The sequence below is a fragment of the Chiloscyllium plagiosum genome, unplaced genomic scaffold (assembly GCF_037043375.1).
Source record: "Chiloscyllium plagiosum isolate Xiang-an unplaced genomic scaffold, Cpla_swu_hap1 HiC_scaffold_23, whole genome shotgun sequence".
Classification (NCBI taxonomy): Eukaryota; Metazoa; Chordata; class Chondrichthyes; order Orectolobiformes; family Hemiscylliidae; genus Chiloscyllium; species Chiloscyllium plagiosum.
The window spans coordinates 23153674-23170918 of record NW_028270161.1 but is presented as its reverse complement, the minus strand read 5'-3'; the positions used below and the strand labels follow the sequence as shown (position 1 = coordinate 23170918).

Here is a 17245-nt window from a genome sequence, read left to right as displayed (position 1 = left end):
CACTGAGGGGCATTAGATGCTTTGTGTGAGCTAGCTTTTGAGATTAGGAGAAAGTGAGGACTGCAGATGCTGGAGATCAGAGCTTAAAAATGTGTTGCTGGAAAAGCGCAGCAGGTCAGGCAGCATCAAAGGAACAGGAGAATCGACGTTTCGGGCATAAGCCCTTCTTCAGGCTCATTCCTGATTCTCCTGTTCCTTTGATGCTGCCTGAGCTGCTGCGCTTTTCCAGCAACACATTTTTAAGCTTTTGAGATTAATCAGGGTCAATCCAGTAGTAGGTGAGTCAGAGCAACTCCAAGCTAAGAGACAAGAGAAGGCCAGTCAACCCCTTAAACCACTTCTGCCATTCTTTTATCTGTATCTTAGCTCTGTTTAGTTGGGTTTTTTTGCTTCACACTTCTTGAAGTTTTAGCCAAATAAATGTACTCAAGTCCTGAGGTGGGGTGGGGGCTTGAATTTAAGAACCTTCTGTATCAGACGAAGGTGCCGTCGCCAAGTAATAGTTGACAGTTGATGGACTAGACTTCAGCTTCCTTGGCAGTGATAGCTCTGTTCTGTGTTTTTAGTGGTTACCTCTGCTTTTTGAACTTTGCTTGACTCCTCTCTTGAGGCCCTCTCCATTTTACACCATGTTTTTCCTCATATAATTGGGAGCGGACAATTTAGTCAATCAACAATATCCAATAGGATCATAGCTGATCTAAATCTAAATTCCTTTTTCTTGAGTTAACTCCATCTCCCTTGATATTCTGACCCGACAAGAAGCTCTCTATCTCAATCTCGTTCTAATCCACAGCCTTTTGGGTCAAGAGGTTCAGTTTACACCACCCTTTGTGTTCTTGTTGCTTTCATTTCTAATCATTTAACTCTAATGTTATGATACCCCAAGCAGAAAAGATAGTCCCTTTGTATCATGTCTGTCAATTTATCAATTTAATTCAATTTGATAGCCAGGCAACCAATTCAATGGGATTCAGCTAACTGAGCTCTTGTAACCCATTGGTAGTTCCCACTAAGTAAGGACACCGAGGTTCAAGCATACCTGCTCCAAAGGCGTGTCATAATGTGTTTAAGCAGGTTAGGATCACAAATAAATGTGGCAATATTTGGAACAGAAATTAATAGATGATTGTAAGTTGATGTAAGAAGCCCCACCTTTGATAGACAGGTAGAAATAAGCTGTGTTCCTTGAATTACCAACAGAGAATAATTTATGACAACTTTAAGGTGTTGCTAAGGAACACTCTCTCTTTATTTTTACAAAGTGCTCAAAATCACATTGTTATTGCTTTTGGCTGGGTTTCTCAAAAGCTGTTTTACAACTTTGTTCACTCTGTGCAGAGTGATGTGTGAGCAAACAGCACCAAGGTCTGCCCATCTGGCATATGAACTTTGTGAGTTGGGATTGGAGGTTCTGCTCTGGGTAAGGTTGGAATGGGAGCTTGTGATTAAAACCCTGGTGCTTGCCTGCAAATGGAGTTCCATCACTGTCGCCAGCATTGACAAAGTTCATCAAGGGTCAGGGGAGGCTAATGCCCTTGATTTGCTGATGAATCCAATTAAAGATTGTTTAAGAACTCAGAGAACATAGAGTCATAGAGATGTACTGCACGGAAACAGACCCTTCTGTCCAGTCCATGTGTTCATTTCTGGTCTCCTTCCTATCGGAAAGATGTTGTGAAACTTGAAAAGGTTCAGAAAAGAATTACAAGGATGTTGCCAGGGTTGGAGGATTTGAGTTACGGAGAGGCTGAACAGGCTGGGGCTGTTTTCCCTGGAGCGTCGGAAGCTCAAGGGTATCCTTATAAAGATTTATAAACATCATTAGGGGCATGGAAATGGTAAATAGGCAAGGTCTTTTCTCTGGGATGAGGGAGTCCAGAACGAGAGAGCATAGGTTTCGGGTGAGGGGGATAATTTAAAAGCGACCTAACTGGCAACTTCTTCATGCAGAAGGTGGTGCATGTATGGAATGAGCTGCCAGAGGAAGGCATAGAAATGTACAGCACAGAAACAGACACTTCAGTCCTACTCGTCTACACTAACCAGATATCCTAACCTAATCTAATCTCATTTGCCAGCACTTTGCCCATATCCCTCTAAACCCTTCCTATTCATATATCCATCCAGGTGCCTTTTAAATGCTATATTTGTACCTGCCTCCACCACTTCCTCAGACAGCTCATTGCATATACACACCACCCTCTGTGAGAAAAAGTTTCCCCATAGGTACCTTTTATATCTTTCCTCTGTCACTCTAAACCTATGCCCTCTAGTTCTGGACCCCACCCCACCCCAGGGAAAAGACCTTGTCTATTTATCTTATTCATGCTCCTCATAATTTTGTAAACCTCTATAAGGTCACCCCTCAACCTCCGATGCTCCAGGGAATACAGCCCCATCCTATTCAACCACTTCCATTAGTGCAAACCCTCCAACCCTGGCAACGTCCTTGTAAGTCTTTTCTGAACCCATTCAAGTTTCACAACATCCTTCCGACAGGAAAGGTTGCATCAAAATATCTTGCTTAGAATGTTGCAATGGCACAATTACACAAACTTCTACTTCTTTCAGTGCTGCAAGTGGTGGAGGCTGGTACAATTACAGCATTTAAAAGGCATCTGGACGGGTATGTGAATAGGAAGGGTTCAGAGGGATCTGGGTGAAGTGCTGGCAAATGGGACGAGATCGGGTTAGGATATCTGAGACATGTCGAGGGAGATATTGAGATTGTACTGGAGGTGAATGGGCTGCACGCTGGGGCCTGAAGGTGGAAACACAGGGAAGCCACTGTGGGAAACTCAATGGGCGCTTAAAAGGGCAAACCACTCAGAGGGCGGGGACACTCAATCATTGGCTCACGAGTGACTTCAGGTGTGCACTTGGGAAGAGTGGGCAATATGCACTCGGGCAGTGCGGCAGGGAATCACTCTCTTGCAATTGGAAGGGCCAGAAGAGGAGGCTTTCAGACACAGCAGCGAGGTGAACGGAGCCAAAGGAAGGCAGCAACAGGCCAAGGGAACACTATTGCCAGGTTTTGGGAACTTGAGTACAGTAAATTTGAAATCTGCAAATATAAAGTGGAGTCAATAAAAAATTACTTGTGAACCAGACTCTTACAAAGATTCAACTTGTTCATTCATTAAAAAGGACACAATTTAAGCCTGAGATGAGGAGGAATTACTTCTGTCAGAGGACTGAGAGCCTTTGGGAACTCCTAGCCACAGGAAGCTGTGAGGGCAGAGTCCTTGCATTTATTTAAGACGGGGGTAGATAGATTCTTGATCAGTCAGGGATATAAGGGTTACAGGGGAAGGACCGGGAAGTGGATGTGAGGAATATCAGATCAGTCACAATCCTAAAGGATGGTGGAGCACACTTGAGGGACCAAATAGCCTACTCCTGTTTCTATTTCTTATGGTCACATGGTCCTATTAGAATAGGCTTTGTTGTCACATGTACTCAAATGAGTACAGTGAAAAGTGTACAAGTCACCACTCAGGGTGCCATCTTACGTACAATGGTCAGCTTCTTCAGTTACAGTTCTTAGCAAAACAGGGAAGTAAATAGTCCAGCATTACAGATGCTGGCCTTCAGGGAAGGACACCCAAAATATTTGAACAAAGATCAATACTGCACAGGAACAGGTCCTTCGGCCCTTCAAGCCTGTGCCAGCACATTTTGCCCTTCCGTACTAAAACTGCCCTCACTAACAGGATCTGCAACCCTCTATTCCCTTCCTGTTCATGGATTCATCCAGGTGTTTCTTGAATACAGCTATTGTGTCTGCTTCCACCACCTCCTCTGGCAATGTAAGCCAGGCACTCACCACTCTTGGTGTGAAAAACCTGCCTCACACATCTCTTTTAAATTTCCCTCCCCCTTGCACCTTGAACCTATGCCATCCAGTAACTGACCCCTTCACCCTGGGAAAAAGCTTCGGAATTTCCACTCTATCCACGTCATTAACAATCTTATAAACTTTTATCGGGTCACCCCTCAACCTCCTGTGTTCGAGTGAAAACAAACCCAGTCTATCCAACTTTTCTTCATCGCAAAAATCCCCCATACCAGGCAACATCTTGGTAAACCTTTTCTGTACCGTCTCTATAGAATCCACATCCTTCTGGTAGTGTGGTGACCAGAACTGTCCGCAATATTCCAAGTGTGGCCTAAGTAAATTACCATAAAGTTGCAACTTAACTTCTCTATTTTTATATTCAATGCCCCTTTCAATGAAGAGACAAAACGTGTGGTGCTGGAAAAGCACAGCTGGTCAGGTAGCATCTGAGGAGCAGAAGAGTCGAAGATTCGAGCATAAACTCTTCATCAGGAATGTTGTGGAGGGACTCAAGGGGGCTGAGAGATAAATGGGAGGGGGTGGGGGCTGGGGGAAGGTAGCTGGGAATGCGATAGATGGACGAAGGTGGGGTGGGGTTGCTGGTGATAGGTCGGAGCGGACGGAGGAGTGGATAGGTGGGATGGAAGATGGGCAGGAAGGACAGGTCAAGAGGGCAGTGCTGAGTTGGAGGGCTAGATCTGGGATAAGGTGGGGGAAGGGGAGATGAGGAAACTGGTGAAGTCCACATTGATTTTGTGTGGTAGGAGGGTCCCAAGGCAGAAGGTGAGGTATTCTTCCGCCGGTCAGACAGGACGTTTCAGGAAACAGCTCCGGGACACACGCACTAAACAACCTCACTGCCTTGTGGCCAACCACTTCAATTCCCTCTCCCATTCCGCCAAGGACATGCAGGTCCTGGGCCTCCACCACCAAATCCTAGCCACCCAACACCTGGAGGAAGAACACCCCATCTTCCACTTTGGGAGCCTCCAACCACACGGGATCAATGTCAACATCACCACTTTCCTCATCTCCTATCCCCCCACTTTATCCCAGATCCCACCCTCCAACTCTGCACCACTCTCTTGAACTGTCCTATCTGTCCATCCTCCTTTCCATCTATCTGCCCCACCCTCCAACCTATCACATAACCCCCCAACCTTCATTGACATATCACACTCTCAGGTACCTCCCCCCATCCCCATCCCCCTCCCATTTATCTCTCAGCCCCCTTGGACACACCCTAATTCCTGATTAAGGATTTATGCTTGAAACATCGACTCTCCTGCTCCTCAGATGCTGCCTGACCTGCTGTGCTTTTCCATTGCCATACTTTTGGACTCTGATCTCCAGCATCTGCAGTTCTCACTTGCTCCTTCCAATGAAGGCATGCAGGGGTTATAAGCCTTTCTTACTACCTTATCTACTTACGCTGCCACCTTCAATGATATGTGGACCTGTACACCCAGGTCCCTCTGCATATTAATACTCCTAAAGGTTCTGTCATTCACTGTTTAATTTCCACCTGCCCTTAGCTTTCTGAAATGCATCATCTCACATTTGCCCAGATTAAACTCCATCTGCCATTTTTCTGCCCTTTACAAGGATGTTGCCAGGGTTGGAGGATTTGAGCTATAGGGAGAGGTTGAACAGGCTGGGACTGTTTTCCCTGGAGCGTCGGAGGCTGAGGGGTGACCTTATAGAGGTTTATAAAATCATGAAAGGATAAATGGACAAAGTCTTTTCCGTGGGGTGGGGGAGTCCAGAACTAGAGGGCATAGGTTTAGGGTGAGAGGGGAAAGATATAAAAGAGACCTAAGGGGCAACATTTTCATGCAGAGGGTGGTACGTGTATGAAATGAGGCTGGTACAATTGCAACATTAAAAGGCATCTGGATGGGTATATGAATAGAAAGGGTTTGGAGGGATATGGGCCGGGTGCTGGCAGGTGGGACTAGATTGGGTTGGGATATCTGGTCAGCATGGACAGGTTGGACTGAAGGGTCTGTTTCCGTGCTGTACATCTCTATGACTCTATTATCTATACCCTGCTGTATCCTCTGACAATCTGCCTCACTATCTGCAGTTCCACTAATCTTTGCATTGTCAACAAACTTGCTAATTAGACCAGCCTTGTTTTCCTCCAAATCATTCATGTCGACTACTAACAAAAGAGGTCCCAGCCCTGATTCCTGTGGAACACTCGTCACAACTCTCCATTCCAAACAACATCCTTCCATCACTACCATCTGCTTGGGCTGGTTTATATGTGACAAGTCCCATGTATGTGGTTGATTCTTTCCTGGTTTTTCGAAGTACATTTAAATACAGCATAGCCAATAAATACGATCTGTACTAGCAATGTCCAAGCAACCAGAATAATTAATTTGTAGAAACTTACCACTACTCAGCTTCCAGGCTTTCCAAAGAGCTGTTTTCCATGAATTTGCCTGTTTCTGGGTGTATGCTTTAAAAGGGGAAGGAGGTTACAGATATATTTGGTGTGGAACTGTGCGCCAGATTATCTTTGCTCAACCCAGTGATGAATATTCAGTAGCAGAGACACGTGAGTGCAGTATTTGGTGATTGAGAGGGATTGCTTGGCAGGTATTAGTTATGTATACTTTCCCAGAGATGGATGATGGAATCTCAGCTAAATGTTGCAACATTGCTCACAAAACTGACTTTGTTTTTAGAAAACTGAAACAGAAACTGAAAGCACTGGAGAAACAGCATCTGTGGAGAGAACAGGAGAGTTAGTGTTTGGAATCCAGTAACCCTTTGTCAAAACTGAAAGCACCCAGTGGTATTTATGATGATGATGGGACTGTGGGATGGAAGTGGGAGGGGGTAGAAATTGGCACTCAGAGACAAAAGGGAAGCTGATAGTGAGCCAGGGAATAAGTAAATGCTGATTAGATGGTAACGAGAGCTGTTACAGTTCAGGGAAAATGGGTTGGCTGTGCTGGGGGCAACCAGTACAAAGCAGGAGCTGACAGTGAGGGGCAGGTAACAAACATACATGAAGGTGGACAGCGCCAACATGTTGAAATTTCTGCTTAGAGAGAGAGCTTAGGATTCAACATTGAGTTCAGTCATGATGATAATGAATGGCAGAGCAAGTGTAAAGTGCAGCATGGCCCAGTCCTCCTCCTATTTTCTGTCACTGTGACCTATGTTAATTGTTTAGGTGTGATGTGGAGGTTCTGATGTTGGATTAGGGAGGACAAGGTCACCTGAGAAAGAGCCAACGCTCCGAAAGCTTGTGATTTCAATTGTTCAGGTGACATATGAAAAAGGTGCCTCATGCTCAAAGCCAGAGATTCTGTATTGCATGACTGATGGCTGTGTTTTCAACTACCTCGCCCTATAACTCTGGAATTCTGTTCTAACACTCTCTTCGAAAAAGAAGCTGCTACCCTGAGATGAAACTTGCTGTCACCTGACCAAATATCGCGTCATGTGGCTCCATGGCAGTTTTTGTTAGAAAACACACCGTGAGGCTATTCGGAAACATTACCACGTTAAAGGCGCTGTTTGAGATGTTTCAATTACACATGAATCAGATGCACGAGTTATTAACTGAACTTTAACTTTTTCATTTCTCCCATTAGCAAATTACAAGGTGCACCACGCAGATCGATTAGTTCACCACAGTGTCCCTGCATATTCCATCGCGATGCGAACAGTCGGGTTTAAAATGAACGAAGGCCCAGGTACAGTAACTGAGCTTCAGAACTTTTCTCATTAACTTTAATATTGGACACAGGTTCTCAGTCTGTAATACTTCTGCTTTTCCGCTGTTTGCCGCCAACATTGAAGGAGCCCATTTTCTGAAATGCCATTCCTCGAAAGTTGATACAATACTGCACACACTGTTTTTGACAAACTCTCAAGGTCCAGGCAAATAAAGATATAAAAAAGAGTGATCACACCAAGAAGTCAGCAATATTGGAACGATTTAGGTACGTTTGACCTTGTAGATGTCTCTAAATAACACACGCAACGTAACTCATCCACACCTTTGTCTTATTGAAATAAAGAGCAAGGGTCACCCACACTCACACCCCGTCATCCACACTCACACCCCGTCACCCACACTCACACCCTGTCACCCACAATCCAATCCCCGTCACCCCCACTCACACCCTGTCACCCACACTCACACCTCGTCACCCACAATCCACTCCCCGTCACCCCCACTCACACCCCGTCACCCACAATCCACTCCCCGTCACCCCCACTCACACCCTGTCACCCACAATCCAATCCCCGTCACCCCCACTCACACCCTGTCACCCACACTCACACCTCGTCACCCACAATCCACTCCCCGTCACCCCCACTCACACCCCGTCACCCACAATCCACTCCCCGTCACCCCCACTCACACCCTGTCACCCACAATCCAATCCCCGTCACACCCACTCACACCCTGTCACCCACAATCCAATCCCCGTCACACCCACTCACACCCTGTCACCCACACTCACACCTCGTCACCCACAATCCACTCCCTTCACCCCCACTCACACCCTATCACCCACAATCCACTCCCCGTCACCCACACTCACACCATGTCACCCACAATCCACTCCCCGTCACCCCCACTCACACCCCGTCACCCCAACTCACACCCCGTCATCCACAATGCACTCCCCGTCACCCCCACTCACACCCCGTCACCCACAATCCACTCCCCGTCACCCACAATCCACTCCCCATCACCCCCCTCACACCCTGTCACCCCCACTCACACCCCGTCACCCACAATCCACTCCCCGTCACCCCCACTCACACCCCGTCACCCACAACCCACTCCCCGTCACCCCCACTCACACCCCGTCAACCACAATCCACTCCCCGTCACCCCCACTCACACCCCGTCACCCACAATCCACTCCCCGTCACCCACAATCCACTCCCCGTCACCCCCACTCACACCCTGTCACCCCCACTCACACCCCGTCACCCACAATCCACTCCCCGTCACCCCCACTCACACCCCGTCACCCACAATCCACTCCCCGTCACCCCCACTCACACCCCGTCAACCACAATCCACTCCCCGTCACCCCCACTCACACCCCGTCATCCACAATCCACTCCCTGTCACCCCCACCCACACCCCGTCATCCACAATGCACTCCCCGTCACCCCCACTCACACCCTGTCACCCACAATCCACTCCCCGTCACCCACAATCCACTCCCTGTCACCCCCACTCACATCCCGTCACCCACAATCCACTCCCCGTCACCCCCACTCACTCCCCGTCACCCACAACCCACTCTCCGTCACCCACACTCACACCACGTCAACCACAATCCACTCCCTGTCACCCACAATCCACTCTCCGTCACCCCCACTCACACCCCGTCACCCACAAACCACTCCCTGTCACCCTCACTCACACCACGTCACCCAAACCCACTCCCCGTCACCCACAATCCACTCCCCGTCACCCATAATCCACTCCCCGTCACCCACACCCACTCCCCGTCACCCACACCCACTCCCCGATACCCACACTCATTCCCCGATACCCACACGCACACCATGTCACCCACAGTCCACACCCCGTCACTCACAATCCACTCACCGTCACCCACAATCCACTCCCCGTCACCCACACTCACTCCCCGTCACCCACAATCCACTCCCCGTCACCCACACTCACACCCCGTCATTCACGCTCACTCCCCGTCACCCCAACCCACTCCCCGTCACCCACAATCCACTCCCCGACACCCACACTCCACTCCCCTTCACCCACAATCCACTCCCCATCACCCACACTCACCTGCTGTCACCCACAGTCCACTCCCTGTCACCCACACTCACTCCCCGATACCCACACTCACTCCCCGTCACCCACAATCCACTCCCCATCACCCACACTCAGCTGCTGTCACCCACAGTCCACTCCAGGTCACCCACACTCACTCCCTGATACCCACACTCACTCCCCCACAGCCACACTCACTCCCCGTCACCCACACTCATTCCCCGAGATCTACACTCACTCCCCAATACCCACACTCACTCCCTGTCACCCACAATCCACTCCCCGACACCCCCACTCACACCCCGTCACCCACAATCCACTCCCCGTCACCCACAATCCACTCCCCGTCACCCCCACTCACACCCTGTCACCCCCACTCACACCCCGTCACCCACAATCCACTCCCCGTCACCCCCACTCACACCCCGTCACCCACAATCCACTCCCCGTCACCCCCACTCACACCCCGTCAACCACAATCCACTCCCCGTCATCCCCCACTCACACCCCGTCATCCACAATCCACTCCCTGTCACCCCCACCCACACCCCGTCATCCACAATGCACTCCCCGTCACCCCCACTCACACCCTGTCACCCACAATCCACTCCCCGTCACCCACAATCCACTCCCTGTCACCCCCACTCACACCCCGTCACCCGCAATCCACTCCCCGTCACCCCCACTCACTCCCTGTCACCCACAATCCACTCTCCGTCACCCCCACTCACACCCCGTCATTCACAATCCACTCCCTGTCACCCCCACTCACACCCCGTCATCCATAATCCACTCCCCGTCACCCACAATCCACTCCCCGTCGCCCAGACTCAATCCCCGTCGCCCACACTCACTCCCCGTCGCCCGCGCTCAATCACCCACACACCCCCTGTCACCCACACTCACACCCCGTCACCCACAGTCACACCCGTCACCCACACTCACACCCTGTCACCGACACTCACACCCTGTCACCCACAATCCACTCCCCGTCAACCCCACTCACACCCGTCACCCACACTCACACCCTGTCACCCACACTCACACCCTGTCACCCACAATCCACTCCCCGTCACCCCCACTCACACCCTGTCACCCACACTCACACCTCGTCACCCACAATCCACCCCCCGTCACCCCCACTCACACCCTGTCACCCACAATCCACTCCCCGTCACCCACACTCACACCATGTCACCCACAATCCACTCCCCGTCACCCCCTCTCACACTCCGCCTCCCACACTCACACACCGTCACCCACAATCCACTCCCCGTCACCCCCACTCACACCCTGTCACCCACAATCCACTCCCCGTCACCCACACTCACACCCTGTCACCCACACTCACTCCCCGTCATTCACGCTCACTCCCCGTCACCCCAACTCACTCCCCGTCACCCACAATCCACTCCCCGTCACCCACAATCCACTCCCCGTCACCCCCACTCACACCCCGTCACCCACAATCCACTCCCCGTCACCCACAATCCACTCCCTGTCACCCCCACTCACACCCCGTCATCGACAATCCACTCCCCGTCACCCACAATCCACACCCCGTCACCCACACTCCACTCCCCTTCACCCACAATCCACTCCCCATCACCCACACTCACCTGATGTCACCCACAGTCCACTCCCTGTCACCCACACTCACTCCCCGATACCCACACTCACTCCCCGTCACCGATAATTCACTCCCCGTCACTCACACTCACTCCTCGTCAACCACACTCACACCCCGTCACCCACACTCACTCCCCCACAGCCACACTCACTCCCCGTCACCCACACTCATTCCCCGAGATCTACACTCACTCCCTATCACCCACAACCCACTCCCCACACTCACTTTCCGTCGCCCACGCTCACACCCCGTCACCCACGCTCACTCCCCGTCACCCACGTTCAATCACCCACTCACTCCCTGTCACCCACAGTCACTCGCCGTCACACACACTATAGTCACCGTCACCCCCAATTCACTCCCCGTCACCCCTACTTACGCCCCGTCACCCACACTCACTCCCCGTCACCCACAATCCACTCCCCGTCACCCCCACTCACACTCCGTCACCCCCACTCACATCCCGTCATCCACAATCCACTCCCCGGCACCCCCACTCACATCCCGTCATCCACAATCCACTCCCCGTCACCCCCACTCACATCCCGTCATCCACAATCCACTCCCCGGCACCCCCACTCACATCCCGTCATCCACAATCCATTCCCCGTCACCCCCACTCACATCCCGTCATCCACAATCCACTCCCCGTCACCCCCACTCACATCCCGTCATCCACAATCCACTCCCCGTCAACCCCACTCACTCCCCGTCACCCACAATCCACTCCCTGTCACCCACAATCCACTCCCCGTCACCCCCACTCACTCCCCATCACCCACACTCACACCCCGTCACCCACAATCCACTCCCTGTCACCCCCACTCACACCCCGTCACCCACATTCCACTCCCCGTCACCCACAGTCCACTCCCTGTCACCCACTCACTCCCCGTCATCCACACTCACTCCCCCACAGCCACACTCACTCCCCCACAGCCACACTCATTCCCCGATATCCACACTCACTCCCCAATACCCACACTCACTCCCCGTCACTGACACTCATTCCTCATCACCCACAACCCACTCCCCGTCACCCACGCTCACTCCCCGTCGCCCACGCTCACTCCCCGTCGCCCACACTCACTCCCCGTCGCCCACACTCACTCTCCTATACCCATACTCACTCCCCGTCACCCACAATCTACTCCCTGTCACCCACAATCCACTCACCATCACCCACACTCACTCCCCGTCACCCACAATCCACTCCCCGTCACCCACACTCACCTGCCGTCACCCACAATCCACTCCCTGTCACCCCCACTCACACCCCGTCAACCACAATCCACTCCCCGTCACCCCCACTCACACTCCGTCACCCCCACTCACATCCCGTCATCCACAATCCACTCCCCGTCACCCACAATCCACTCCCCGTCACCCCCACTCACACTCCGTCACCCCCACTCACATCCCGTCATCCACAATCCACTCCCCATCACCCCCACTCACTCCCCGTCACCCACACTCACACCCCGTCATCCACAATCCACTCCCTGTCACCCACAATCCACTCCCCGTCACCCCCACTCACTCCCCATCACCCACACTCACACCCCGTCACCCACAATCCACTCCCTGTCACCCCCACTCACACCCCGTCACCCACAATCCACTCCCCGTCACCCCCACTCACACCCCGTCACCCACAATCCACTCCCCGTCACCCCCACTCACACCCTGTTACCCACAATCCACACCCCGTCACCCACACTCCACTCCCCTTCACCCACAATCCACTCCCCATCACCCACACTCACCTGCTGTCACCCACAGTCCACTCCCTGTCACCCACACTCACTCCACGATACCCACAATCACTCCCCGTCACCCACAATCCACTCCCCATCACCCACACTCAGCTGCTGTCACCCACAGTCCACTCCCTGTCACCCACACTCACTCCCCGTCACCCACACTCACTCCATGTCACCCACACTCATTCCCCGATATCCACACTCACTCCCCAATACCCACACTCACTCCCCGTCATCCACAATCAACTCCCCGTCACCCACACTCACTCCCCGTCACTGACACTCATTCCCTATCACCCACAACCCACTCCCCACACTCACTTTCCGTCGCCCACGCTCACTCCCCGTCACCCACGCTCAATCACCCACTCACTCCCCGTCACCCACACGACAGTCACCGTCACCCCCACTCACTCCCCGTCACCCCCACTTACTCCCCGTCACCCACACTCACTCCCCGTCACCCACACTCACTCCCCGTCAGCCACACTCACTCCCCCACAGCCACACTCATTCCCCGATATCCACACTCACTCCCCAATACCCACACTCACTCCCCGTCACTGACATTCATTCCTCATCACCCACAACCCACTCCCCGTCACCCACACTCACTCTCCTATACCCATACTCACTCCCCGTCACCCACAATCCACTCCCCGTCACCCACAATCCACTCACCATCACCCACACTCACTCCCCGTCACCCACACTCACTCCCCGTCACCCACACTCATTCCCCGATATCCACACTCACTCCCCAATACCCACACTCACTCCCCGTCACTGCCACTCATTCCCCATCACCCACAACCCACTCCCCGTCACCCACGCTCACTCCCCGTCGCCCGCACTCACTCCCCGTCACCCACACTCACTCCCTGATACCCACACTCACTCCCCATCACTGACACTCACTCCCCGTCACCCACAATCCACTCCCCGTCACCCACACTCACTCTCGGTCGCCCACACTCACTCTCCGTCGCCCATGCTCACTCCCCGTCACCCACGCTCAATCACCCACTCACTCCCCGTCACCTACACTCACTCGCCGTCACACACACTACAGTCACCGTCACCCCCACTCACTCCCAGTCACCCACACTCACTCCCCATCACCCACAATCGACTCCCGTCACCCACAATCGACTCCCCGTCACCCACAGTCACTCCCCCACAGCCACACTCACTCCCCATCACCCACAATCCATTCCCCGTCACCCACACTCACTCCCCGTCACCAACACTCACTGCCCCTCACCCACACTCACTGCCCGTCGCCCACACTCACTCCCCGATACCCACACTCACTCCCCGTCACCCACACTCACTCCCCGATACCCACACTCACTCCCCGTCATCCACACTCACTCCCCGTCACCCACAATCCGCTCCCCGTCACCCCCACTCACACCCCGTCACCCACAATCCACTCCCTGTCACCCCCACTCACATCCCGTCATTCACAATCCACTCCCTGTCACCCCCACTCACTTCCCGTCACCCACAATCCACTCCCCGTCACCCACACTCACTCCCCCACAGCCACACTCACTCCCCAATACCCACACTCACTCCCCGTCATCCACAATCAACTCCCCGTCACCCACACTCACTCCCCGTCACCCACGCTCAATCACCCACTCACTCCCCGTCACCCACAGTCACTCGCCGTCACACACACTATAGTCACCGTCACCCCCACTCACTCCCCGTCACCCCCACTTACGCCCCGTCACCCACACTCACTCCCCGTCACCCACAATCCACTCCCCGTCACCCACAGTCCACTCCCTGTCACCCACTCACTCCCCGTCATCCACACTCACTCCCCCACAGCCACACTCACTCCCCCACAGCCACACTCATTCCCCGATATCCACACTCACTCCCCAATACCCACACTCACTCCCCGTCACTGACACTCATTCCCCATCACCCACAATCCACTCCCCGTCGCCCACACTCACTCCCCGTCGCCCGCGCTCAATCACCCACTCACTCCCCGTCACCCACAGTCACTCGCCGTCACACACACTATAGTCACCGTCACCCCCACTCACTCCCCGTCACCCCCACTTACGCCCCGTCACCCACACTCACTCCCCGTCACCCACAATCCACTCCCCGTCACCCACAGTCCACTCCCTGTCACCCACTCACTCCCCGTCATCCACACTCACTCCCCCACAGCCACACTCACTCCCCCACAGCCACACTCATTCCCCGATATCCACACTCACTCCCCAATACCCACAACCCACTCCCCGTCACCCACGCTCACTCCCCGTCGCCCACGCTCACTCCCCGTCGCCCACACTCACTCCCCGTCGCCCACACTTACTCTCCGATACCCATACTCACTCCCCGTCACCCACAATCCACTCACCATCACCCACACTCACTCCCCGTCACCCACAATCCACTCCCCGTCACCCATACCCACTCCCCGTCACCCACACTCACCTGCCGTCACCCACAGTCCACTCCCTATCACCCACACTCACTCCCCGATACCCCCACTCACACCCCGTCAACCACAATCCACTCCCTGTCACCCACACTCACACCCCGTCACCCACAATCCGCTCCCCGTCACCCACAATCCACTCCCTGTCACCCACACTCACACCCCGTCACCCACAATCCGCTCCCCGTCACCCACAATCCACTCCCCGTCACCCCCACTCACACTCCGTCACCCCCACTCACATCCCGTCATCCACAATCCACTCCCCGTCACCCCCACTCACTCCCCGTCACCCACAATCCACTCCCTGTCACCCACAATCCACTCCCCTTCACCCCCACTCACTCCCTGTCACCCACACTCACACCCCGTCACCCACAAACCACTCCCTGTCACCCACACTCACTCCCCGTCACCCACAATCCACTCCCGTCACCCCCACTCACACCCCGTCACCCACAATCCACTCCCCGTCACCCCCACTCACACCCCGTCACCCACAATCCACTCCCCGTCACCCCCACTCACACCCTGTCATCCACAATCCACTCCCCTTCACCCACAATCCACTCCCCATCACCCACACTCAGCTGCTGTCACCCACAGTCCACTCCCTGTCACCCACTCACTCCCCGTCAGCCACACTCACTCCCCCACAGCCACACTCATTCCCCGATATCCACACTCACTCCCCAATACCCACAACCCACTCCCCGTCACCCACGCTCACTCCCCGTCGCCCACACTCACTCCCCGTCGCCCACACTCACTCTCCTATACCCATACTCACTCCCCGTCACCCACAATCCACTCCCCGTCACCCACACTCACCTGCCGTCACCCACAGTCCACTCCCCCACAGCCACACTCACTCCCCGTCACCCCCACTTACTCCCCGTCACCCACACTCACACCCCTTCACCCACAGTCCACACCCCGTCACTCACAATCCAATCGCCGTCACCCACGCTCACTCTCCGCCGCCCATGCTCAATGACCCACTCACTCCCCGTCACCCACACTCACTCGCTGTCACACACACTACAGTCACCGTCACCCCCACTCACTCCCACTCACCCCCACTCACTCCCCGTCACCCCCACTTACTCGCCGTCACCCACACTCACTCCCCGTCACCCACAATCGACTCCCGTCACCCACAATCGACTCCCCGTCACGCACAGTCACTCCCCCACAGCCACACTCACTCCCCTTCACCCACATCATTCCCCGATATCCACACTCACTCCCCAATACCCACACTCACTCCCCGTCACTGACACTCATTCCTCATCACCCACAACCCGCACCCCATCACCCAAGCTCATTCCCCGTCGCCCACACTCATTCCCCGTCGCCCACACTCATTCCCCGTCGCCCACACTCACTCCCCGTCACCCACACTCACTGCCCGTCACCCACACTCACTGCCCGTCGCCCACACTCACTCCCCGATACCCACACTCACTCCCCGTCACCCACACTCACTCCCCGATACCCACACTCACTCCCCGTCATCCACACTCACTCTCCGTCAGCCACACTCACTCCCCTTCACCCACACTCACTCCCCAATACCCACACTCACTCCCCGTCACCCACACTCACTCCCCGATAGCCACACTCACTCCCCGTCACTGACACTCATTCCCCATCACCCACAATCCACTCCCCGTCGCCCACACTCACTCCCCGTCGCCCGCGCTCAATCACCCACTCACTCCCCGTCACCCACATTCACTCGCCGTCA

The 17245-nt window shown here is 54.1% G+C and overlaps 2 protein-coding genes across 3 annotated transcripts in view; one reads left to right on the top strand and one right to left on the bottom strand.

The window, feature by feature from the left end:
• Positions 1-6286, bottom strand: part of tymp (thymidine phosphorylase) — an 86031-nt gene extending 79745 nt beyond the window's left edge. Inside the window, exon 1 of one of the 2 annotated variants that reach the window (XM_087999461.1) lies at positions 6243-6286. The gene's annotated coding sequence lies outside the window, so the exon portion shown is untranslated. The remainder of the gene's footprint in view (positions 1-6242) is intronic. The other variant, XM_087999459.1, reaches the window with a different exon arrangement.
• Positions 1-17245, top strand: part of cimap1b (ciliary microtubule associated protein 1B) — a 129280-nt gene that overhangs the window by 15172 nt on the left and 96863 nt on the right. The window contains exon 3 of the mRNA XM_087999463.1: positions 7456-7557. Coding sequence (XP_087855589.1) covers positions 7456-7557 — 102 coding nt within the window. The remainder of the gene's footprint in view (positions 1-7455; positions 7558-17245) is intronic.